The following is a 27500-nucleotide window of genomic DNA, read 5'->3' on the forward strand; positions in this document are numbered from 1 at the left end:
TGGGTCTATATATCTATACTTGTATATGTCAGGTGGGTTTATATATCTACACCTGTATATGTCAGGTGGGTTTATATATCTATACCTGTATATGTCAGGTGGGTCTATATATTATACCTGTATATGTCAGGTGGGTTTATATATCTATACCTGTATATGTCAGGTGGGTCTATATATCTATACCTGTATATGTCAGGTGGGTTTATATATCTATACTTGTATATGTCAGGTGGGTCTATATATCTATACCTGTATATGTCAGGTGGGTTTATATATCTATACTTGTATATGTCAGGTGGGTCTATATATCTATACCTGTATATGTCAGGTGGGTCTATATATCTATACCTGTATATGTCAGGTGGGTCTATATATCTATATGTCTCCTGTGCTTTTTATAGCTCTGTGCAGAGAAAACATCAGAGAGGACGACTCAATGTCAAAGTCATAAATAAAGTGTCGTGTTTCACATTTTCCATCCCTCCACAACAATGCTGTAGGAGCAGGGGTCATCAACAGGGGGTCCGGGACCCCTAGGGGGTCCTCAGAGATATGACAGGAGGGGGGGGGGGGGGTCAGCCACATGTTTGTGTGATAGGAACTTTATTCTTTGTTAATTTTACTAGGGCTGGGACTCGATTAAAAAATGTATCTACGAAAGGGCCGTTCTCCCCGTGTCTCCTACAGGCAGTGGTAAAGTAACTAAGTACATTTACTCAGTACTGTACTTAAGTACATTTTTTAGGTACTTTTACTTTACTGAAGTATTTCCAATTGTCTATACTTTTATTTCTACTCCACTACATCTCAGAGGCAAAATATTGTTTTTTTAACTCCACTACATTATTTGAAAACTTTAGTTACTAGTTACTTTGCAGATATACCTTATTACATTATAAAACATACATTAACCACTTTAGCTCTATTTTATACCTAGGCTGTTTGAAAATAGCAGATCTACAAGCTCACAACGCGTCGCATCGCGACGCGTTGTGAGCTTGTAGATCGGCTATGTTCAAATATTATTACTTTTACTTTGATACTTTAAGTACATTTTGATGCCATACTTTTGTGCTTTTACTCCAAGTACATTGTGAATTCTGGACTTTTACTTGTAACAGAGTATTTTTATATTGCAGTATTGGTACTTTTACTTCAGTAAAGAATTTGAGTACTTTTTCCACCACTGCTCCTAGGGTTGGGTATACCTCACCAAAACATGCAGTAATCCTGGTCTCTATACTGCCTCCCCATGGTCAGCCGGGGCGCCTGATGGAGGGGAAAGGAACTGGTTGGAATAACATGTTCCTTCCATGCGTTACGTCCTACCGGGGAAACTCCCCCCTGTCAGGTAATAAGAAGCGGCCTGCTCGCTCCTCATGCATGAAGGAGCCATGAGCTCGGCTCTAGGCTCTCCCTAGGCTGGCAGAGGGAGTGTAGCGCCCGGGATTACTTAGTTAATTGGCACTGGGTGAAAAAAAAAACGTGGGATAAAAATGTAGTAAAAAAAAAAAAAAAATCTAATTGATTAGAGGCTTTGTAATTAATTAATCGAAATGAATCGCATGTTTTAATCGCATATCAATTATTTGACCTGAGAAGCAATTTCTATACAGTTGTTTTTTACTTATTTTTATCAAGTGTTTTTTGCAAGGAAATGCACTTAAGACTTCTGGTGATTAGTAGTTTTCGTTCCCTACCTACAGTATGTTGAATACACTTATTGTAAGTCTCTTTGGATAAAAGTGTCTGCTAAATGACTGTAATGTGATGTAAGTTGGTATAGGCTACTAAACAGAACAACAGATCAGTTCAGTTTTACCATAAAGTGCAGCAATGTTAGGAATCTATTCAGAGATTCAGGAAGACTATATGAATTCAAGGACCTTCTGTAAACTCAAGCACGCTACAGTACAACATCACAGTTTGAACAACAGACGTTTTCTATACGTCTGTTGTTCAAACTGTGATGTTGTACTGTAGCACGGCCTGGTTTAACAGCCTATCAATGGTTTATAAGAACAAACTGTATAGCCAATTAAGATCTGCGCTAAAATAGTTGGTAGGCCAGTTGAGGCTGTGTTACGCTCCTTTAAAGAAGCCCAGATCAATAGTATGCTTAGACTGGCAAAGAGCATCTCCTCTGACCCCTTACATGTTTTAAATGATGAATATCAACTGATGCCCTCCATGAGGCGGTTTAGAGTCCCTAAATATAAGAAAAACAGGCTAAAGAACTCTTTTGTACACCAAGTCTGTTCTGCTTTTAAACCAGAATCAGTAAACCAAGAGGATTTGTTCTACTGTTCTTGTTTCTGTCTGCTTCTGTGATGTATGTCCTGTAATGTACTTTGTGTAATGTATTGTGTATGTCCTGTAATGTATTGTGTATGTCCTGTAATGTATTGTGTATGTCCTGTAATGTATTGTGTATGTCCTGTAATGTATTGTGTAATGTATTGTGTATGTCCTGTAATGTATTGTGTATGTCCTGTAATGTATTGTGTATGTCCTGTAATGTATTGTGTAATGTATTGTGTCACAGCTTAAAACGTGTGCCAATAGGTGCTGTATCGCGTATTTTAATAGCTTTCTTTTTTTCTTTTTTTTTTGGCGAGATCTGACGTTCATAGTGACAGAACACTATGTAGAAGAAAAAAAAGACGTAGGTCTCGCTATTCACCTGTTTCCTGGGCTGTGTGCTTTCCACTTCCTGTCGGATTTCATTGGATATCATTAGTCATCTGACCAGTTTCATTGGATTTCATTGGATCAAATCGACAGGAAGTGGAAAACACACAGGAAGTGGAAAGCCTAGGAAACAGGTGAGTAGACGAGATTGAAATCTCGTCTAGCAAGACTTTTTTTAATTTTTTTTTTCAATAGGCAAGGCCGATTGGCGCACGTTTTAAGCTGTGATGGACCCGGATGGAGTTTTTTTACTGTACCATTCATCCTGAGATATCATAACATCATAGAAAAAGGTAGGAAAACCGTGGTCCAAAATTCCCCTTTAACTCTTTCAGTGCAGAGTATTTCATAAAGTACTCCCCCAGTGCCAGCAATTTTCGTTTTTTTTTGTTGTTGTTATTTTGTAATTTAATGTTCAAATAGCTTGTCTATATGCAGGTTTAAACTCATACGACAGTTCTACCAGTAGAGAGCGACAAATCAAAACATTGATCACCCTCGTTGACTCGCTCGCCCCCTCCCAAACAGGCCGACGTCACATCCGGTCATAAACGGATGCGACGTTTTCGACAATTTCTCATCGTGTTAAAATACGATGTTATACACGACCTACGATGACTGATCGTCACCCAGACCAAAGAGAATAGACGTAGACCTCTCCGTTCGTTTTTTCTTACCGTGTGAACAAAACGTGACTTTCCCTATTCTGGCCGAAATGACCGCGGGAAAAAAAATGAGAACCGGAAACGGAATCTGCGTCATGAAACCGGAACCCAATGAGTCTGAAGGAGTCAGGAAGCGAAAGTGATCATGAGAAATAAACAGAATAGCGCGACCACAGTAAAAAGTAAAAACTCAGGATTTCCCGTTCTGGCAGCGAGGGTACTCGGGGAAAACTCGGGTATCTCGGGGCGTGGCAACTGAGAGAGTTAATGTCCAATATCCTGTATGGACAAACCAGACTAACACAAACAAAAACTCTCTGTTGCTTCAAAGACCAGAACACTACCAATCATTTAGTTAGTCCATATTGATTTAAAGTAGGAATTAAAATAAGACAGATTAGATTAGACGCCTTCAGTTCAACTCTCCCTCAATATCTTTGTGGCCAAAATAATAAACCGACCACCGGTGTTGGTGCAGCGGTATGATCGGTACGCCTGAAACCCGTCCAGTGAGTTCCGTGGTGCAAGAACTAAGCGTGATTAAATGCGTCATTTTTTTTTAATCGCGTACAATTTCTGTAATTAATTAATCTAAATTAATCAGTTAAAGTCCCAGCCCTAATTTTTACATTAACCACTTCAACCCTATTCTAGGGGGGGGAACGTTTGCCCGATAAAATAGCCGATCTACAAGCTCACAACGCCGACGCGCTCCCGACGCGTTGTGAGCTTGTAGATCGGCTATTTTTCGGGCAAAGAGGTCGGCGCAAAGAGCAGACCAAGTACCGAGGCGAAGGTCTCACCTGGACGGCACCGTCTTGAAGGTGGTGAGGACTACCTCTCTGCACTGATGCAGCCTCTCTCCATGACCGCCCACCTGCAGAGCTGCCCTAGTGGAGAGGAAGGGAATTACACCAGGATTTACAAGACTTTTAAAAAAACTGTATTTTATTGAATATTCAATGTTAGAGACAGTGAGTCTCTCTCTCTCTCCTCTCTCTCTCTCTCTCTCTCTCTCTCTCTCTCTCTCTCTCTCTCTCTCTCTCTCTCTCTCTCTCTCTCTCTCTCTCTCTCTCTCTCTCTCTCTCTCTCTCTCTCGCTCGCTCGCTCGCTCTCTCGCTCTCTCTCTCTCTCTCAGTGTGATGGTAGTGTCTCTCTCTCTCTCTCTCTCTCTCTCTCTCTCTCTCTCTCTCTCTCTCTCTCTCTCTCTCTCTCTCTCTCTCTCTCTCTCTCTCTCTCTCTCTCTCTCTCTCTCTCTCTCTCGCTCGCTCTCTCTCTCTCTCTCTCTCTCTCTCTCTCTCTCTCTCTCTCTCTCTCTCTCTCTCTCTCAGTGTGATGGTAGTGTCTCTCTCTCTCTCTCTCTCAGTGTGATGGTAGTGTCTCTCTCTCTCTCTCTCTCAGTGTGATGGTAGTGTCTCTCTCTCTCTCTCTCTCAGTGTGATAGTAGTGTCTCTCTCTCTCACCAGTGAAGCCATGGTGAAGCCGATAACTTCGATACATCCGTCGTCATGGCGCTGAGGTTCAAAGTCTCTGTGATCGCCTGTGTTCCCCATGGCATGGTGCCAGCACAGTACCTACACACACACGCACACGCACACGCGCACACACACACACACACACACACACACACACACACACACACACACACACACACACACACACACACACACACACACACACACACACACACACACACACCCGCGCACACACACACACACACACACACACACACACACACACGCGCACGCACGCACGCACGCACACACACGCGCACACGCACACACACATGCACACAAACACACACACACACACAGCCATTTTTAACTGCATACCAAAAGCCGAAAAATTGCAAGCTCACAAAGTGTCTCAGCGGCGGCTCAAGCAGCGTTCTACCAGCCGTTCGCAGTAGCCCCGCCCAGTAGGGGCCCGTGGGCGGGGTAGGGCCCCGTAGGGGGGCGGGGCTTCTTTCGCTCTACATGAGAGCGAGTTGGGAACGGCCTCAGTGGCTTCGCCTCGTTAATCACTAGAGACTCCAAACCCACACCTCATGGGATCCACTCCCGCTGGCGACACTACTTTATCCAACAACCGCGGAGTACTTTTTTTTCGCCCGATGTCAAGCATTCGAGCTGTGGTGCACAGTGTCCATGCGTAATGGAGAATAAGCAAAGTAAACCTTTTAGTATCTTTAGCCTGCTGGCATATTTATTAGTAGTAGCGCATAGAACGCTCAGTGTGTTTACACTCTTTCCCTCCTGGAATAATCTGGCGCGCTCACCGAGAACGTGATGACGTCACATCCTGAGCGTACCGTAAACCCTGTACAAGTTGTGCAATACAATACAATGGGCTACCGTAATAGACAGAGTAAGGGCGCCATCAAATAACAACACTTAACACCCCACTCGCACTTAGCTCTCTGGGTTAACAAAATAAAATACAATTTCAAAAATCAGGAAAAATAAAATATCAACCACATGGTTTCCCTTTCCCATGTAAACAAAAACACACAGCACTTTCAAGTGCCAAACATGTCCTGAGCAAAACTCTTTAGCTTCATCTTGGTGGCTGGCTTTGTCAGTATATCTGCGATCATTTGCTCAGTAGGACAGTACTCCAAAATCACTCTTCCACTATATATAGTTTCTCTTATGAAATGGTACTTGATATCTATGTGCTTGCACCTTTGCCTGTGCACTGGGTTTTTGGCTAGTGCTATAGTACCTTGATTGTCTTCAAATACTTTCGTTAGTGTATATTGGTATTTGTCAATATTCCTGAGTAGCTGCTCTAGGTAAATACATTCCTGCATGGCTGAAGCTAAGGACATGTATTCTGCCTCACATGTAGATAGTGCAACAGTTGCTTGCTTTCTTGCCTTCCATGAGATCAGAGAACTTCCTTCACTTAGACTGGCACAATATCCTGATATGCTTCGCCTGTCTGTCACTGAAGCCCAGTCAGCATCACTGTACACTCTCAGACCTAGTTTCTCTGTCTCATTTCTTTTGAAGCATAACTCCTGTTCTGCTGTACCTTTGAGGTACCTAAACACATGTTTTACTGTGTTCCAGTGTTCTAGTGTTGGTTCAGCAAAGTTCTGAGATAGCTTACTAACCACAAAACTGATGTCTGGTCTAGTGCATGTGGATAAGTATATCAGGCTTCCCACTGCTTCCCTGAACCTTCTTGGATCTGTCATTTTTTCTGCATCTTCTGTGTACTCTAATTTGGGCTCACAAGGGGTCTCTCTGGCCCTGCAATCCTGCATTTCAAATCTCTCTGCAATCCTGCATTTCAAATCTCTCTAGAATTTTCTTCACGTATCTATTTTGTGACATTTTGACTTTGCCTTCTGTTTGGTCAAAATCGATTCCCAGAAAATACTTCAATTTCCCTAGATCTTTCATTTGAAATCTTTCAGTGAGCATCAGTTTCACACTGTTAGGTACACCCTTATTGCTAGCTGCTATGATGAGATCGTCAACCCATACAATTAACATCACCTTCTCATCATGTTTCTCTCTTGTATACACACAGTAATCAGCGGGATTCTGTACAAAACCATTCTCAGTTAAACATGTGTGTAACATTGCATTCCAATTTCGACCGGACTGCTTCAGGCCATAGAGAGACTTATGCAGTTTGCAAACTAGATTTTCACCTGTTGATGATTTTTTCACATAACCTTCTGGTTGCTCTATATAGATTTCGCAGTCAATTGGTGCATGCAAATAGGCTGTCTTTACATCCATTTGGTGCAGGACTAAGTCCTCCTGTGCTGCCTTTTGCATGATCACTCTCACACTTGTCATGTCGGCTGTGGGTGAGAATGTCTCCTCGTAGTCAGTCCCTGGTCTTTGACTGTAGCCTTTTGCTACGAACCTCGCCTTGAATTTATCTGATCCATCAATGTCACTTTTGAGTGCATAGACCCATCTGCCCCCCACTGCACGTTTGCCTGGTGGCAACTGGGTGAGGCTGAAGGTCTCGTTCTCCTCCAGTGATTTCACCTCATCATCCATGGCATTTTTCCACTGCCTTGACCTGTTTGACATTACAGCTTCTCTGTAAGTTTGAGGAATGTCACATACTGCTCTGTAGCAAGAGTCCACGCATGTCTGCAGTTTGCCCACTGCATCCTCAGACTCATAGTCTTGTAGATGAGCTGGTCTCATTCTATTTCTCTGTGGGTACCTTCTGTTTACAGTCTCAGTGACTCTACCTGGCTGTGTACTTTCAGTCTGTTCAGGTAAAGTCCCAGATACACCACCCTGTATACCTTGACCTGGTTCATTTTCCTTGTCATCAACACAAATTTCCCTGTTGTCATTAACCTTGGGGTGTAGCTCCCCCTCACCATACCCCATGTCTGACTCACATGTTTGTGTTTCTTTTTCTGTTACCGTTTTGGTTGTGAACTTTACCAATCTGTGCTTTTGCACCTTTTCTTTCTCTGGGTAGTACACCAGGTAAGCGGGGCTGTTTTTATCATAACCCACAAAAACCCCTTGCTCACACCTAGAGTCTAGCTTCCCTTTGTCTAGTTGCTTGTAAGCGTAGCACACTGATCCAAATTTTTGCAGTTTGGATATGTTTGGTTCTTTTCCTGTGAACAGCTCGTATGGCGTTTTCTTAGTACGCCTACTGTAGCATCTGTTCCTCACATGAGCCGCTGTCTGTACAGCATAGTTCCAAAACTTATTTGGTAAGTTACTTTCTAACAGTAAGCACCTGCCCATATCGTAGAGAGTTCGCCACCCTCTCTCTGCCGTGCCATTTTGGTGGGGCGAATAGGGTGCAGACGTCTCATGTCTAATTCTATTCTTTATTAACAGTGCCTGGAAGTCTTTACTTGTGTACTCAGTGCCGTTATCTGACCTGAGACACCTGACTTCTCCGTACGGTGCTACATCTGCCAGAAACCGTTCTGTTGCCTGCACTGCATCACTTTTTGACCTTAGAAAATACACCATCATGGTACCCGAGTAGTCATCAGTAAAAGATTGGGCATATCTGTGCCCCTCTATGCTAGTTGTTTGCATGGGACCGGCTAGGTCAGTGTGGACTAATTCTAAGGGTTTCTTAGCCCTTCTGTCTGGTTCCCTGTTTCTCGTCTGGGTGAATTTGCCCTTTGTGCACACTTCACATAAATGTGCTGGTCTGACCGCACTTCCCTTGATCTCCATACCTTTCACTACACCTTGTACATCATGACATACTTTACATTGATCCACATTATCTTGAACAGTCGGCAAGTAATACAAGTTACCACTCTCGTGGATGTCAAACCTGCTACCATCCCTGGTGACCATGCGATTGTCCCCTTTTCGGAAGGTGATCGTCGCTCCTCCATTCGTGGCTCTTGCCACCGAAAAGATGTCATGTGGGTATGAAGGCATGTACAGAGCATCTCGTAACTGTGCTCTGTGCTGTCGTCCGTCTGTGTCGAGTAGGCTGATTGTCGCCGTTCCTCTTCGCTGTGCTATTCCACTGCACTTCGTCCCGTCGGCTAACTCCACAGAATGAGAGTCAGGTTGGAACGTGTCATCAAAACTGTTAAACTTCTCTAAGTCATTTATGATGTGGGAGGTCGCCCCTCCATCCACCATGATGCCTTTCATCTTCGTGTTGGCTGGTGGTCTCTCATTTCTTGCGTCTGTGGCCATGAAGAAATGGTCCTCTTGGTCGCCATCTCGTCCCTCGTCGTCTCGCTCCGCGCCGTCTCGTCCCTCTACGACCTTCCTGGCGCCGTCTCTTCCCCCCTTTTTCTTGCAGAGGGATTCTTGGTGTGTATTACTCTTACAGTAGTCGCACCACACTTTTCTGGTACACTTTCTTGCTCTGTGTCCTTTTATTCCACACCTGTAGCACGTCACGTTGGCATGTTCATCTTTTCCATGACCAGCGTGTGCCTTGGTGGGGCCTCTTCCTTGTTTCACATGTGTCTTCATCACATTATCTGTAGACTCTGCTTTGTTCATTTTTTCACTCTCTTCATAAATCCTTAGTCTTCTTTTAACACTTCCGTGACTAAGCAATCAATGGGACCGATTTTGAGAATTGAAAGTGGCTTAACTTCTCTCAGGAAGCTCTGAGAAAGTTCCCCTTTCATGACTTTTCCTAAATATATGTTTCAAACCATCTCCGTTTTTTTTTTTTTTTTTTTAACTCATTATAAATATGAAATACATACCATGTATCCCATCCCAGCCGTTTTATTTCGGCTAAATTGATCGCTCTCCCCCTCTCTCCCCCTCCCTAGAGCACTTTACACCTCGAGACCCCCCACAGAGCGGCCCGTAGACAGCAGACTTGCTGCTGCGCAACTATTCTATGTTGCCATGTCTGCTTATTATAAGCGACTTTGGGCGTCTTTCTATTATTATTATTATTATAATGATATATATAATTACATTATAATGGTAATACTTTTCTACTCCACTACAACTCAGAGGCAAATCTTGCACTTTTACTCCACTACAATTATTTGAAAACTTTAGTTAGGCTACTAGTTACTTTGCAGATATAAATATATTTTCATACTTGTTTAGATTAGAGCTTCATGCATGTCCTTTTGTAGATAATTTTTATTAGGTAAATATTTATATAGAAAGGTCTAACCAGGGACTGGGGTTGCAAATTTGCCTCGGATATAAACCCCATTTACAATGCAATGGTTTCATGCCTCACTGTTTTCTTAGGGCACAATGCATGCAGTAACATTTTCATAGACCTGACTGCTTATTTTTCTCGCAAAATTTGGCAACCCTTTCACTGCAGCGTACAGAGTGTTTGCTACTGGATCGCGATAACGCAGTGGTTCTCAACCTGTGGGTCGGGACCCCCAGGGGGGTCCCCACATGATTTTGGGTGGGTCCCCAGATGACAGTGAAGTGAAATTTTATGGACTTTTAAGACCCTTTTAATACCTGAAAATAACAAATAAATGAAAGAAAAGAAGACCATTACAGCATAAAAAGTAATCAACAAACTATATAAAACATTGGCCAAATTGTCAAATAATATAAGAAAGAGGCAAATATTGTGAAAATAGCCGATCTACAAGCTCACAACGCCTCGCAACGCAATATTTATATTTATTTATAAACAATATTTATCTGTGGAAAGGAGTCAAACAAAATGGGGGGTCCCCAGTTCAATTATGATTATTTTGGGGGTCACGGCCTGAAAAGGTTGAGAACCACTGCGATAAAGTATAGTTCTGGAACACAGCGGAGGGGCGAGAAGCACCAGTGAACGCACTAAAGCTAAAGCGAACGAGTTGCCGTGCTGAACGTTGCCAAGTTCTCTTGAGCCTACTCAGCCCCGTCCGAGTTATGTACCGAGAGGCACAGAATGGTAAATTAGCCCCCCCCCTCAAGGCAATGCCAGCGCCAAGCATTATTTTCCACCTGGAATGTCAGCCCCCCGGCCCCTGCCCCCCCCCGCTACTGCAAACGGTTGGTAGAACGCTGGTCTCGCCAAACGCGTTTCAGCGAGCGACACGTTGACGTTTAGTCATTATAGGCGAACATCCCCCCTGTCAGGTGATAAGAAGCGGCCTGCTCACTCCTCATGCATTGAAGGAGCCATGAGCTCGGCTCTAGGCTCTCCCTCGGCTGGCAGAGGGAGTGTAGCGCCCAGGATTACTTTGTTAATTGGCACTGGGTGAAAAAAAAATGAAAAAAAACGTGGGATAAAAATTTAGTAAAAAAAATAAATAATAATCTAATTAATTAGAGGCTTTGTAATGAATTAATCGAAATGAATCGCATGTTTAATTGCATATCAATTACCAAAATAATTAAAAGTAAATAGCAGATCTACGAGCTAAACGCGTGTAACTGGTCTCAACTAGTTTCACTGGTTTAAACTGGTTTACCTGGTTTAATAACTGGGTTTAACTGGTTTAGCCGGTAACTGGTCTCACCTGGGAATGTTGAGGAACACGATGCACTGGAACTTCAACTCCTGGATCTTAGGGGTTAAATCTGTACCATCACACTGAGAGAGAGAGAGAGAGAGAGAGAGAGAGAGAGAGAGAGAGAGAGAGAGAGAGAGAGAGAGAGAGAGAGAGAGAGAGAGACATTACCATCACACTGAGAGAGAGAGAGAGAGACATTACCATCACACTGAGAGAGAGAGAGAGAGAGACATTACCATCACACTGAGAGAGAGAGACATTACCATCACACTGAGAGAGAGAGACATTACCATCACACTGAGAGAGAGAGAGAGAGAGACATTACCATCACACTGAGAGAGAGAGACATTACCATCACACTGAGAGAGAGAGAGAGAGAGACATTACCATCACACTGAGAGAGAGAGACATTACCATCACACTGAGAGAGAGAGACAGAGAGAGAGAGAGAGAGAGAGAGTGGGTGCATCCACACATGAGCGTATGCTGACGGCAAACGCTACGCTAGCCCCGTACACACCCATGTTAAGTTAGAAACCGGAAGTTCCGGTCCCGTTTTTCCTATAACATGGGAGTGGACGGGACTTCCGACTTCCGGGCGTCAAGTTGTCGCTCATGTGTGGATGCACCCAGAGAGAGCTTAATTCAACTGTTTCCTAGGCTGTGTGTTTTCCACTTCCTGTCGGATTTCATTGGTTATCATTAGTCATCTGACCAGTTTCATTGGATTTCATTGGATCAAATCGACAGGAAGTGGAAAACACACAGGAAGTGGAAAGCCTAGGAAACAGGTGAATAGTGTGTGTGTGTGTGTGTGTGTGTGTGTGTGTGTGTGTGTGTGTGTGTGTGTGTACTCACCACTACTCGCACATGCTTAGATAGATCCCTGGAGCTTCTCTGGAGGAAGTCTGAGAACGCAGCCTACACACACACACACACACACACACACACACACACACACACACACACACACACACACACACACACACACACACACACAGTGAGAGAGAAAGAGGAAAATCCAAGTTAAACAGAAATAGAAATTAGAGTTCACTACATCCCCCTGTCTGTCTGTCTGTCTGTCTGTCTGTCTGTCTGTCTGTCTGTCTGTCTGTCTGTCTGTCTGTCTGTGCTCGCACGTGCGTGCGTATATATGTCAATTTGTGTGGGCTGTTTGTGCGTGCGTGCGTGCGTGCGTGCGTGCGTGCGTGCGTGCGTGCGTGCGTGCGTGCGTGCGTGCGTGCGTGCGTGTGTGTGTGTGTGTGTGTGCGTGTGTGTGCGTGTGTGCGTGTGTGTCACTCACTCCTGCATAGAACATCTTGTTACGAAAGCGGCTGTTGAATTTCTCTGGGTTGGCCTCTGAAAAACACACAAACACATTGTGAGTTTGTAGATCTGCTATTTTAACCAACAGGCAGCAGCTGCACAGCCTGACAATACAGTCCATCCTATAATACAATGATCAGAACAATGGTCACCAAGTTATGACCATTTGAAATGTTAGTTACTACTGTAACTAGAAATGCAAATAATCGATGAATTCATTAGTCCAGTGGTTCTCAAACTTTTTCATGTCAAGGACCCCCTAATTGACACTTATTACCCCACGGACCCCCATTTGAAAAGATATGCCAGGGACCCCAATAAGAGAAGGTTTTTACGGCTCTCTAGCAGTGATTCTCAACCATTTTAATTTCAAGGACCCCCAGTTTGACATGCATTAGGGCTACAGACCCCCATTTAATGGCATTTATATCTCTGGGACCCCAATTCATATTGTAAAACCAATGTTAATGTAACTCTGAGAGTCATCATCATCATCATCTGTTTAAAGTCCGCTTTCCAGGCTCCGCTGGGTTGGACTGGGTTCTCGCTATGGCTTTCTTCCACCGGGAACGGTCCATGGCCATCTCGTGATTGATGCCGAGTGCTTTCATGTCAGCTAGCACGGTCACCTGCCAGGTCTTCTTAGGCCGGCCACTGGGTCTTGTCCCCTCCAAGTTGATCGACATTACTTTCTTCACCCAATCATTCTCCTCCTTCCTTACAACGTGTCCGTACCATCGCAAATGGAACCAAATAATAATAATAATAATAATAATAAATAATAAACTTTATTTGTATAGCACCTTTCATGACATGAAATGCAGCGCAAAGTGCTTTACAGAGCAAGAATACAGTTACAGTTACAACCAATGTAACAATAAAGCAAACAAAAAATAAAATAAAATAAAAGCAAAAGCATAAAACATTAAAATAGGCAATACAGTGAGGACTTAAAAATCAACCAAAGAGTCAGCTAAAAGCAAGAGTGAAGAAATAGGTCTTGAGCTGTGCTTTAAAGCTATCGACAGAGGCTGCCTGTTTTAGGTGTAATGGGAGTTTATTCCACACTGTTGGTCCGTAAAAGCAGAATGCTGCTTCACCGTATTTTTTATATGTCATTTTAGGCACCTCGAGTAGGTCAGCACTTGAAGACCTGAGGGTCCGGTTTGGATCATGTCTCTCTAGGCAGTCATAGAGGTAGGAAGGTGCCAGACCATTTAGAGCTTTATAAACTATTAAAAGAATTTTAAAATCAATCCTAAAAACAACCGGGAGCCAGTGTAGTGAAGCTAGTACTGGAGTGATATGTTCTCTCATTCTAGTTTTAGTTAAAATTCTGGCTGCCGCATTTTGAACAAGTTGTAATCTGTCAGTTGTTTTCTTAGGCAAGCCAGAGTAGAGTGCATTGCAGTAATCAAGCCGAGAGAAAACAAAAGCGTGGATCAGCGTTTTTGCGTCGTCTAACGACAGATAGTCTCTAATTCGCGCAATATTTCTAAGATGAAAGAAAGCAATCTTGGTGACATGATTAATGTGTGCATTAAAATTCAATTCAGAGTCGATAATAACCCCCAAGTTCTTTACTGTGGTGTTACTTTCTACAGCCAGGTTATCAAGTCTACTTATTATTAATTCTCTCTGCTCACTGGAGCCAATTATGAGAATTTCTGTTTTATCCTCATTTAGCTTAAGAAAGTTCTCACTCATCCAGCATTTTATACTGGACAGACAGGTCAACAATGGGTCTAGAGCGCAGGGGTCGTCTGGAGCTACCGAAAGATACAGCTGGGTATCATCAGCATAGAAATGGAAGTTCACTCCGTGATCGGCGATGAGTTCTCCCAGTGGTAGTATATACAGGGAGAACAATAAGGGACCCAGAATTGAGCCCTGTGGAATACCAGAACAGATGTCATGTTTGTCTGAGTCAAAATTAGCTAGGCTGACAAAATAGCTTCTGCCTGTTAGGTAAGAGTAAAACCAAGACAAGGCTGTGCCTGACAAACCAATCCAGTACTCCATGCGTTGTAGTAGAATTTTGTGATCAATCGTGTCAAAAGCAGCGGTTAAGTCAAGGAGTAGGAGAACAGATATATTTTTGTTGTCAGCGGACACCCTAAGATCATTAATTACTTTTACAAGTGCTGTTTCTGTGCTATGACCTTTCCTGAAGCCAGATTGGAATTTGTTATGAACCTTATTGTTCTGTAGGAACACATCCAGTTGATGAAAGATAGTTTTTTCTAAGACCTTTCGACCCTAACGGTCCATTTGGTTCCATTTGTACACTATCAGAGTTACAGACCCATAAGGGTCCATTTGGTTCCTGTCCATCATTTAGCTGGGGACCCCCTGGAACCCCCTCAAGTACCCCTGGGGGTCCCCGGACCCCACTTTGAGAACCAATGCATTAGTCGATAGTTGATAACCTTATCGATCGAGTAATTAGCTGCGTTTTTTTAGGACCAAAGGGAAAATTATTGTCTGAAAACATGTGCAGAAACATAATTGCCTTGATGTATACAACATTAACGAGCATCAGCTGGACACAGACACCTCCCCTCTGCAGTGTTCTATGGAGTCTGTCTCATTTCTCTGCAAAAGCCCTTCAATATGATGGAATAGGATTAACACATTGAGTGCCAAAAACGCAGATCTACGTTTTTTGAAAATTCCACAAGTGGGCGCAATTTAGGAATGATCCCACCGTACACAAAACAACAGTGTTTGTGCCGCGTTTGGTGAGGATTGTAAACGGTGAGTACCTTTGGCCCCCCAGTGGCCACGCTTAACTCTTTAACTGCCAGAGTATAGACGGATTTCCGCGCGACGTCATCACAGAGCAGAATGCGCAATCTGCGCATGCCCGGGTGAAAGGCGCGTTCGAAAATACAGCCCTGAGCGGCAGTGAAACCCATAGGCTTCCCCCTCCTCTGCGCGGTCATATAGACGGGTTTCATGTTTATAAACATTGAGAGGAATATGACCGCGCAGAGGAGGGGGAAGCCTATGGGTGCGTTTGGAAATTACGCACCGGAGCACACTCGCCTATTAGTTTGTATTGGCCAGTGCGCTCACTGCCGCTCAGGGCTGTATTTTCGAACGCGCCTTTCACCCAGGCATGCGCAGATTGCGCATTCTGCTCTGTGATGACGTCGCTCGGAAACCCGTCTATATACACAATCTACCCCCTTCCCTGCCAGAGAATAACATTGCAAAAATAAAAAATAGGTAAAATTTTGTCTCTGTTTATTTTTTAACATTGAAGTGAATGGAGCAGAAAATCATCTCCTGCTTCCTTTGTGATAATCAAAAATATTAAAAAGCAAAAAATAAAAAAGACACCCGCCCCTATATATATTTTTTTACTCAAATCTTTGCCTCTTTCTGGTGGAGGTCCCTGGAATTTTGAGATGGGGGGTCCGCAGACAAATACATATCATTTTGGGGGTCCTTGACATGAAAAAAGTTTTAGAACCACTGATATTATAGCAACATACGTGTGTTTTTTTCCTTTTTAAACTGTTATGATTTAGAAGACATTTGTAGAATCCCCCAGAGTTACAAATGTTCACTTTAAGATAGGCTACAGTATATACATATTCAAAGATTTCCCCCCCACAAAATAGCAGATCTACAAGCTCGTAGCGCAGCACTCGGTGCGGAGCTATGAGTAGATCTGCTTGTAGATCTGCTATTTCTTTTTAAAGATATTTGAATATATTCATATATATATAAAGACAATGATAAGACAGTAAAGCAGCCTAACACAACGCTAAGGAATATAACCACAACAATAGAAGACAAACATGGCTCTCTATTAACCCAGAATGTGTGTGTGTGTGTGTGTGTGTGTGTGTGTGTGTGTGTGTGTGTGTGTGTGTGTGTGTGTGTGTGTGTGTGTGTGTGTGTGTACTGACCTCTGGATTGGTGGAACTCCAGGGTGACGTGAGCATCGAATCCCAGACTGAAATAGTTGTTGAACACACTGAGAGGAAGCTGCACACACACACACACACACACACACACACACACACACACACACACACACACACACACACACACACACAGCAGTTACGGTTAGCTCAGGGTATTTGGCCGCGGACTCAAAATATGTTGTTTCAGGGACCCCCAAAAACAAAGATTTGAGTTACTTAACACATCCACTGCCAATCTCAGAATGTACTCACCAGTGCCAAGGTTTTATTGTTGTTTTTTTCGCGTCGCCATAGACCCCGTTGAAATTCTTTAGAATGCGCGATGCACTGTTTGTAAACAACGTGCACATGTCCCTGTGTCTACTAGTGCAGACCACGTGTCAAACGGAGCCGCCATGTTTGAGTTCTGACCGTTTATGTTAACATGGGAAATGCGAGGAGAAAAAACTACAAGGGCTAAACAGGGGTTTTAGTGTGCGCCTTAGAATGGAGGCCGACGGGAAACAAAAAACGGGATCGCAAATAGTTTCGACTTCCGGTGGTGTTACACTGAAAATGGTCCGTGTATAAAATTGAAAAAAAAAAAAAAAAAAATCGGAAAAAAGGAAAAAGCACCCGGACCGTAGCACTACGGTCTCGGCAGTTAATGTGTTAATGTTCGCTTTAAAATAATATATGTATAAATATTTGCACAAATGGTTTAAAAAATATCAGATCTACAAGCTCATAGTGCCGCACCATGAGCTGGGGGGTTACTGGATACTCAAACGTTTGAGAACCACTTGTTCTACTTCATTCCTTCTGACCGCCAGAGGCAGTGTTTTCAACACCTGGATATTCATCGCGCGCTCGCGCATAGGTCGAATATTAATACCAACAAAGTCACTCGTGACCTGTGTGCGCGCACGCTACCTACATAGGTGCGGTGTACACAGCGATCATCCTCTTTCATCTTTTCGCCTCCAAGAGGCGTAGGTCGATATCTACAGCTGCGCGTGTAGTCTCGTAACCAAGAAGGTTGGGGCTACGGACTAGTTCGTCCTCCAGAGACTGCGTAGTCTGTTTTATACATCGGATAGAACCGAAAAGGAAGAGAAAAGAGGACAAAGGAAAACGAAGCATGTAGGAGCCTGCAGCGGTGAATGGAGCTAGCTTGCTAGCACTGAAGCTAACAACAGATAGCAGCGTGAGCTTCGCCCGCTCCACCGTTGTTGCTTGTCCCGACACGGATAACGTGGAGTAGCCGTACATTGGAGCGACGGTGAGTGCAGTTATTATACTGTTTACAAGAGCTCCCTACTGCTCGTCGCTGGACCAAAGGGAATATAAAGTATTAGCGTTGAGTGTTTCCCATTCTGCCGCTTTACAGCCACTTTACAACATAGCGTCAGCATTGCGAGTGTTTCCCACTCCTTACTGCTCGTCGCTGGACCAACGGAATATAAAGTATTAGCGTTGAGTGTTTCCCATTCTGACGCTTTACAACCGCGTGCGGACCACCGCAACATAGCAATGTATGACGGCTGTGACACCTGTAACACATGCTCGGCTGTTATGGGATCGGAAGATGGCCATGACCTGTGCCCACACTGTCTTGGCATTGGGCATCTGAGGCAAGCCTTGACGGAGGACGCTTGCACTAATTGCAGTATAATGTCTTTCGCTGAGAGGGAAGAGAGGTTGGCTGCGGCTGAGGAGGACACCGAAATACCTTCCTCAGGAATGCCAGTCTTGAGCCCTGTAAAGGGTCTTTCTAAGCGCCAGCGCCCAGGTACTGAGCCCTCAGACACCAAGAGGAGGCGTCGGGAGGATCCGTTGTCTCACAAAGTGGACACATTAACCACTGAGTTTGCTCAAATTAAGGCCCTTCTTCTCAAACTGCAGCCTGGTGCTCCCCGCACCGATGCTGTGGCCCCAGCGCCTCCACTCCAGGTCAGAGATGGGAACTATGGCCATGATACTGTCGATGTTGCTGATCAACATGAGGACGATGCTATGTCTATTGCAGCCTCGGACTCCCAGTTTACGTCCGGAACGGCACAGCATGAGGACGTGGAGGAAGCGGGCGGGTCCCCCACCCGCTCGGGGACAGGCTCTCAGGGATCTGAGGCAGAGCCTCATGGGACTGGGCTCTCTGCAGCTAGGGAGGCTGTTCAGCTGGCCTTATCACGACTTGGACTTGATGTCCCCCCGGGGGAAGCCCCCCCTCCTAATGCCTTCTTCGGGCACGCTCAGCAGCCCTCTTATAGAGTGCCAGTGTCTGAGGACTTCATCACCGAGCTTCAAATGTGTTGGTCGGATCCCAGGTCCAGGGCCAGTCTCAACCTGTCACGAGACTGCAGGGCCTTTGCGGCCATGGACAAAGCGGGAGAATATGGATTGGACCACGTGCCGGCTATGGACCCGGCCGTGGCGTCCTTAATAGTGTCGCCGGATGAGGCCCTCAGACCGGATGCTCGTTGCCCACGAGCACAATGCAGGGTAACTGATGACTACCTCACCAGGAGCTACGATATAGCAGCTCGGGCGGCACGTATCGGGAATTCTCTTTCTCACCTTATACTGGCACTAGGCCAGTCCCTCCGCACGGCGGAGGGTGATGCCCCGTCTCAGACCCTGAGTAAGGCCTCACTCGCTGCCTTCGGCTATATGACTAGAGAACTTGGCAGGCTGATGTCCACCCTGACTTTGGCCCGTCGCCAGGTGTGGCTCGCCCAGGCCCCGTTGACAGAGGGGTGCAGAAGGACGCTCCGCACACTGCCCGTCATTCCGGGCCAGATGTTTGGGCCCGCAGCTCAAGAGGCCCTGGAGCGTAGTGTTCAGGCGAACAGGTCCAGACGGCAGTTTGCAGACTTACGCCCAGCCCCGTCACCTCAGCCCAGGCGCACAGGCACTCCTTACCCAGCAACCAGGGACCAGAGCTCCTCGGGAGCCAGACGTCCCTTTCCGAGGCAGGGCCAACCCCAACAAGGCCCCCAACAGCCTTCCTTCCGGCCGCCCACAGGCAGGGCTCCTAGGCGTGGGGCCCCTGCCAGCCGATCCTCTAAACCATTTCAGGACCGGGGGAGTCGGAGGTGACTCTCCCGACCCGGGCCTCAGCCGGTTCACCCCACAACATCTGAGCCGCTGGGAAGCCTTGACTTCAGACCCTTGGGTGGTATCAACGCTATCCGAGGGTTACAGAATTCAGTTCAGTCGTCGGCCCCCAAGTTTCACTGGGGTACGGATGACGGTGGTCGACGACCCGCTGAGGTCTCAAGCCCTCAGTCGGGAGATTTCAGAGCTCCTAGAGAAGAGAGCAATAGAGAGTGTACCTGGTTCAGCTCAGCTAAGAGGGTTCTACTCCATTTATTTCCTTATTCCGAAGAAGGACGGCGGCCTCCGGCCCATCCTCGACCTCAGGCAGTTGAATCAGTACCTGAAGGTTTTTCGTTTCCGAATGCTACGCACTGTGGATGTTCTCCAGGCCGTATCAAAGGACGATTGGTTCACAAGCATCGACCTGAAAGATGCTTATTTTCATGTGCCAATAGCACCACACCACAGACAGTTTCTCCGCTTTGCTTTCAAGGGGCGGGCTTATCAGTTCCGGGTGCTCCCATTCGGGCTCTCTCTCGCCCCCCGGATCTTCACCAGATGCGTAGCGGCAGCGCTTGCTCCGCTGCAAGCCAGAGGCATGCGGATCCTCCCGTATTTAGACGATTGGCTGGTATGTGCTTCGAACCAAGAGCAGGCACTCAGCGACACGTCCACCCTTCTGGCCCATGCCGCTCAGCTAGGGCTCACGGTGAATCTCGCCAAGAGCTCTCTGGCTCCCAGTCAAACCACTGTGTTCATCGGCATCGCCCTCAACTCAGTTTCAATGCGGGCCTGCCCCTCCCCGCGGAGAGTGGAGGATATTGTGGGCCTTGTTGCTCGTGTACGGGGGAGTACAAGGCTGACATACGGCCTGCTCCTTCGTCTACTGGGCACATTGATTGCGGCATCCGCAATTGTGCCCCTGGGACTCCTTTCGTTGCGCCCCCTGCAGCTGTTGGTCAACGGCTTAGGCCTCGACCCCAAGAGGCACCAGAAGAGGCTGGTGAGGAACTCCAGCCAGTGCCGTGGGCTGCTAGAACCCTGGAGAAGGAGGGCGAGCCTGTGCCGGGGCGTCGCCATGGGCTCACTACCCTCTCGCCGGGAGATAGTGGTGACGGATGCATCTCTCTCAGGCTGGGGGGCTGTGTGGAAGCACAGGACAGTCAGAGGAACCTGGGCCGCTCAGCAGGGACTACATATAAATGCACTGGAGCTCCGCGCAGTGTACTTAGCCCTCAAACATTTCCTTCCAGCCTTGGAAGGGAAACATGTCCTTGTCCGATCAGACAATACGTCAACGGTCTACCATGTGAACCATCAGGGAGGTGTCAGGTCCAGGCAGTCTCTGCAGGAGGCTCAGAGACTTCTTCAGTGGGCTTTTCCTCGCCTTGCCAGTCTCAGGGCAGTACATCTGCCAGGTGTTCACAACCAGGCTGCAGATATGCTTTCTCGCCAGAGTCCTCCTCCAGGCGAGTGGAGGTTGGACCCCTCAGTGGTCCAGGAGATCTGGGAGAGGTACGGGAGAGCAGAAGTGGATCTGTTTGCTTCGAGCACATCAACACACTGTCGACTGTGGTTTTCCCTGTCGGATCCAACCAGTCCATTGGGGCAGGACGCATTAGCCTACCCATGGCCCCTAGACTGCCTCTTGTACGCATTCCCTCCAATCCCACTGCTCGGGCTGACACTTCACAGAATCGCCACATGCGGTCACACGGTGCTGCTGGTGGCTCCATACTGGCCGGGGAGGGTATGGTTTCCCATGATCCGACGGCTTCTCAACGGAGCACCTTGGCCTCTCCCATCGAGGCCGGATCTCCTGTCGCAAGTAGGGGGCCGCATTTGGCATCACCAGCCAGATCGGCTCCAGCTTCATGTTTGGCCCCTGAGAGGCCGGGTTCACTGCTGAACTCCTGCGATCAGGCGGTTGTCCATACATTGCTCAACGCTCGTGCACCCTCCACTAGAGCGCTGTACTCTAACAGGTGGAAATTGTTCCGTAGTTGGTGTGAGGGCCAACATGTGGATCCAGTCATGTGCTCTGTACCAATACTGCTCCGCTATCTACAGACATTGTTGGATAAGGGGCTCTCAGCCTCTACAATGAGGGTGTATGTTGCCGCCATTTCGGCTCAGCATGGGCTGGTGGACGGTCGTACTGTGGGATCTCATCCCTTGGTGAGTCGCTATCTGAAGGGAGCTCTTAGATTGCACCCCCCGCATGTCACTCGGGTGCCCTCGTGGGACTTGCCTACGGTCCTGGAAGCCCTGTGTTCTCCGCCGTTCGAGCCGCTGGAGCGGGCCGATCTCAGGTGGCTGTCGGTTAAAACCGCCTTCCTCCTCGCCATTACATCTGCCAAGCGAGTGGGAGAACTCCAGGCCCTGTCTGTCGCCAGGGACTGTTTGAGGTGGACTTCGGATGGGTCTGAGGTTACTATGTGGCCCAACCCCTCCTTCCTTCCAAAGAGGCTTTCAGCTTTCCATGTCAACCAGCCTGTCAGATTGACGGCTTATGCCCCACAGCCAGGGGCAGAGGGATTGCATCCTGATGGTGGGTTGCTGTGCCCCATCAGGGCCCTGAGGCAGTATGTGGACGTGACTTCTGCGTTTCGGAAGTCGGACGCACTGTTTCTCTGTTATGGAGGGCACAGGAAAGGATGTGCTCTGTCCAAACAACGACTCTCTCACTGGATTGTTGATGCCATTCTACAGGCCTACGAACGCAAGGGTTTGCCTGTTCCTCCTGTGAGATGTCATTCGACCAGGAGCGTGTCCACCTCCTGGGCTGCATTGAAGGGTGTCCCACTGGCTGACATATGTGCTGCAGCAGCGTGGGCTTCTTCCTGCACGTTTGCCCGCTTCTATAGGGTGAATGTGGCCGCCCCTCATCCCATGGCGATGGCGGTGCTGTCGGCCTCTTCAACCTGCAACTGATGGTCAGGTAAGGGCAGGTTCCTCGTGACTATGTTGGTATTAGTCATCCAGGTGTTGAAAACACTGCCTCTGGCGGTCAGAAGGAATGAAGTAGAACGAGAGTTATGCATATAACTAAGGTTCTACGAATTCCGGATGACCGCCAGAGTTGACTGTCACTCGGAATCCCATTCTCGACGAAAAGATTTCAAGAGGATGATCGCTGTGTACACCGCACCTATGTAGGTAGCGTGCGCGCACACAGGTCACGAGTGACTTTGTTGGTATTAATATTCGACCTATGCGCGAGCGCGCGATGAATATCCAGGTGTTGAAAACACTGCCTCTGGCGGTCATCCGGAATTCGTAGAACCTTAGTTATATGCATAACTCTCGTTCTGACCTGTGTCTCCTCTTCAGGCTGGGCGGGGCTTTGGGCGGGGCTCTGGGCGGGGCTCTGGACGGGGCCCTGGGCGGGGCTCTGGGCGGGGCTCTGGGCGGGGCTCTTCTCCACCAGGAGGTTCCATCGGTCCAACTGAACCACAGAACCATCCTCTACATGACACAGAACCTTAGAGACCGGCTCATCTGCATAGCCCTGAGAGAGAGAGAGAGAGAGAGAGAGAGACATAGACACAGAACCTTAGAGACTGGCTCATCTGCATATTAGCCGGTCGGCGCGGGCTCTCGCGCCTCCTCGGCCTCGAGGTCTGCTGAGCCGGCGCGCCTCCGTCCTAGACAATGACTATTATCACCGTCTCACGAGTTAAAAATACAGCGTTACTCTGCTCAGTGTGACTAACCTTCATTATCCAACCTGTCATAAAATACAGTGTTACTCTGCTCAGTGTGACTAACCTTCATTATCCAACCTGTCATAAAATACAGTGTTACTCTGCTCAGTGTGACTAACCTTCATTATCCAACCTGTCATAAAACACAGTGTTACTCTGCTCAGTGTGACTAACCTTCATTATCCAACCTGTCATAAAACACAGTGTTACTCTGCTCAGTGTGACTAACCTTCATTATCCAACCTGTCATAAAATACAGTGTTACTCTGCTCAGTGTGACTAACCTTCATTATCCAACCTGTCATAAAATACAGTGTTACTCTGCTCAGTGTGGTTAACCTTCATTATCCAACCTGTCATAAAACACAGTGTTACTCTGCTCAGTGTGACTAACCTTCATTATCCAACCTGTCATAAAACACAGTGTTACTCTGCTCAGTGTGACTAACCTTCATTATCCAACCTGTCATAAAACACAGTGTTACTCTGCTCAGTGTGGTTAACCTTCATTATCCAACCTGTCATAAAACACAGTGTTACTCTGCTCAGTGTGGTTAACCTTCATTATCCAACCTGTCATAAAATACAGTGTTACTCTGCTCAGTGTGGTTAACCTTCATTATCCAACCTGTCATAAAATACAGTGTTACTCTGCTCAGTGTGACTAACCTTCATTATCCAACCTGTCATAAAATACAGTGTTACTCTGCTCAGTGTGGTTAACCTTCATTATCCAACCTGTCATAAAACACAGTGTTACTCTGCTCAGTGTGACTAACCTTCATTATCCAACCTGTCATAAAACACAGTGTTACTCTGCTCAGTGTGGTTAACCTTCATTATCCAACCTGTCATAAAACACAGTGTTACTCTGCTCAGTGTGGTTAACCTTCATTATCCAACCTGTCATAAAATACAGTGTTACTCTGCTCAGTGTGACTAACCTTCATTATCCAACCTGTCATAAAACACAGTGTTACTCTGCTCAGTGTGACTAACCTTCATTATCCAACCTGTCATAAAACACAGTGTTACTCTGCTCAGTGTGGTTAACCTTCATTATCCAACCTGTCATAAAACACAGTGTTACTCTGCTCAGTGTGACTAACCTTCATTATCCAACCTGTCATAAAACACAGTGTTACTCTGCTCAGTGTGGTTAACCTTCATTATCCAACCTGTCATAAAACACAGTGTTACTCTGCTCAGTGTGGTTAACCTTCATTATCCAACCTGTCATAAAATACAGTGTTACTCTGCTCAGTGTGACTAACCTTCATTATCCAACCTGTCATAAAATACAGTGTTACTCTGCTCAGTGTGGTTAACCTTCATTATCCAACCTGTCATAAAATACAGTGTTACTCTGCTCAGTGTGGTTAACCTTCATTATCCAACCTGTCATAAAATACAGTGTTACTCTGCTCAGTGTGACTAACCTTCATTATCCAACCTGTCATAAAATACAGTGTTACTCTGCTCAGTGTGGTTAACCTTCATTATCCAACCTGTCATAAAATACAGTGTTACTCTGCTCAGTGTGGTTAACCTTCATTATCCAACCTGTCATAAAATACAGTGTTACTCTGCTCAGTGTGACTAACCTTCATTATCCAACCTGTCATAAAACACAGCGTTACTCTGCTCAGTGTGGCTAACCTTCATTATCCAACCTGTCATAAAACACAGCGTTACTCTGCTCAGTGTGACTAACCTTCATTATCCAACCTGTCATAAAACACAGTGTTACTCTGCTCAGTGTGGTTAACCTTCATTATCCAACCTGTCATAAAATACAGTGTTACTCTGCTCAGTGTGACTAACCTTCATTATCCAACCTGTCATAAAACACAGTGTTACTCTGCTCAGTGTGGTTAACCTTCATTATCCAACCTGTCATAAAATACAGTGTTACTCTGCTCAGTGTGACTAACCTTCATTATCCAACCTGTCATAAAACACAGTGTTACTCTGCTCAGTGTGACTAACCTTCATTATCCAACCTGTCATAAAATACAGTGTTACTCTGCTCAGTGTGACTAACCTTCATTATCCAACCTGTCATAAAACACAGTGTTACTCTGCTCAGTGTGGTTAACCTTCATTATCCAACCTGTCATAAAATACAGTGTTACTCTGCTCAGTGTGACTAACCTTCATTATCCAACCTGTCATAAAACACAGTGTTACTCTGCTCAGTGTGGTTAACCTTCATTATCCAACCTGTCATAAAATACAGTGTTACTCTGCTCAGTGTGGTTAACCTTCATTATCCAACCTGTCATAAAACACAGTGTTACTCTGCTCAGTGTGGTTAACCTTCATTATCCAACCTGTCATAAAATACAGTGTTACTCTGCTCAGTGTGACTAACCTTCATTATCCAACCTGTCATAAAACACAGTGTTACTCTGCTCAGTGTGGTTAACCTTCATTATCCAACCTGTCATAAAACACAGTGTTACTCTGCTCAGTGTGACTAACCTTCATTATCCAACCTGTCATAAAACACAGTGTTACTCTGCTCAGTGTGGTTAACCTTCATTATCCAACCTGTCATAGAATACAGTGTTACTCTGCTCAGTGTGACTAACCTTCATTATCCAACCTGTCATAAAACACAGTGTTACTCTGCTCAGTGTGGTTAACCTTCATTATCCAACCTGTCATAAAACACAGTGTTACTCTGCTCAGTGTGGTTAACCTTCATTATCCAACCTGTCATAAAATACAGTGTTACTCTGCTCAGTGTGACTAACCTTCATTATCCAACCTGTCATAAAACACAGTGTTACTCTGCTCAGTGTGGTTAACCTTCATTATCCAACCTGTCATAAAACACAGTGTTACTCTGCTCAGTGTGACTAACCTTCATTATCCAACCTGTCATAAAACACAGTGTTACTCTGCTCAGTGTGGTTAACCTTCATTATCCAACCTGTCATAAAACACAGTGTTACTCTGCTCAGTGTGGTTAACCTTCATTATCCAACCTGTCATAAAACACAGTGTTACTCTGCTCAGTGTGACTAACCTTCATTATCCAACCTGTCATAAAATACAGTGTTACTCTGCTCAGTGTGGTTAACCTTCATTATCCAACCTGTCATAGAATACAGTGTTACTCTGCTCAGTGTGACTAACCTTCATTATCCAACCTGTCATAAAACACAGTGTTACTCTGCTCAGTGTGACTAACCTTCATTATCCAACCTGTCATAAAATACAGTGTTACTCTGCTCAGTGTGGTTAACCTTCATTATCCAACCTGTCATAAAATACAGTGTTACTCTGCTCAGTGTGACTAACCTTCATTATCCAACCTGTCATAAAACACAGTGTTACTCTGCTCAGTGTGGTTAACCTTCATTATCCAACCTGTCATAAAACACAGTGTTACTCTGCTCAGTGTGACTAACCTTCATTATCCAACCTGTCATAAAACACAGTGTTACTCTGCTCAGTGTGACTAACCTTCATTATCCAACCTGTCATAAAACACAGTGTTACTCTGCTCAGTGTGACTAACCTTCATTATACAACCTGTCATAAAACACAGTGTTACTCTGCTCAGTGTGACTAACCTTCATTATCCAACCTGTCATAAAATACAGTGTTACTCTGCTCAGTGTGGTTAACCTTCATTATCCAACCTGTCATAAAATACAGTGTTACTCTGCTCAGTGTGACTAACCTTCATTATCCAACCTGTCATAAAATACATTGTTACTCTGCTCAGTGTGACTAACCTTCATTATCCAACCTGTCATAAAATACAGTGTTACTCTGCTCAGTGTGGCTAACCTTCATTATCCAACCTGTCATAAAATACAGTGTTACTCTGCTCAGTGTGGTTAACCTTCATTATCCAACCTGTCATAAAATACAGTGTTACTCTGCTCAGTGTGACTAACCTTCATTATCCAACCTGTCATAAAACACAGTGTTACTCTGCTCAGTGTGGTTAACCTTCATTATCCAACCTGTCATAAAACACAGTGTTACTCTGCTCAGTGTGGTTAACCTTCATTATCCAACCTGTCATAAAACACAGTGTTACTCTGCTCAGTGTGACTAACCTTCATTATCCAACCTGTCATAAAATACAGTGTTACTCTGCTCAGTGTGACTAACCTTCATTATCCAACCTGTCATAAAATACAGTGTT

General features: G+C 45.6%; 1 protein-coding gene across 1 annotated transcript in view; it reads right to left on the minus strand.

The window, feature by feature from the left end:
• Positions 1-27500, minus strand: part of dgki (diacylglycerol kinase, iota) — a gene marked incomplete at its 3' end in the record, with an annotated part of 149560 nt that overhangs the window by 40104 nt on the left and 81956 nt on the right. The window contains 9 exon segments of the mRNA XM_084049923.1: positions 4160-4164; positions 4167-4245; positions 4820-4905; positions 4908-4930; positions 11290-11363; positions 12142-12204; positions 12587-12642; positions 16530-16608; positions 23002-23136. Coding sequence (XP_083906049.1) covers positions 4160-4164; positions 4167-4245; positions 4820-4905; positions 4908-4930; positions 11290-11363; positions 12142-12204; positions 12587-12642; positions 16530-16608; positions 23002-23136 — 600 coding nt within the window.

Source organism: Gymnoscopelus microlampas, assembly GCF_963454915.1.
Source record: "Gymnoscopelus microlampas genome assembly, chromosome: 23".
Taxonomy (NCBI): domain Eukaryota; kingdom Metazoa; phylum Chordata; class Actinopteri; order Myctophiformes; family Myctophidae; genus Gymnoscopelus; species Gymnoscopelus microlampas.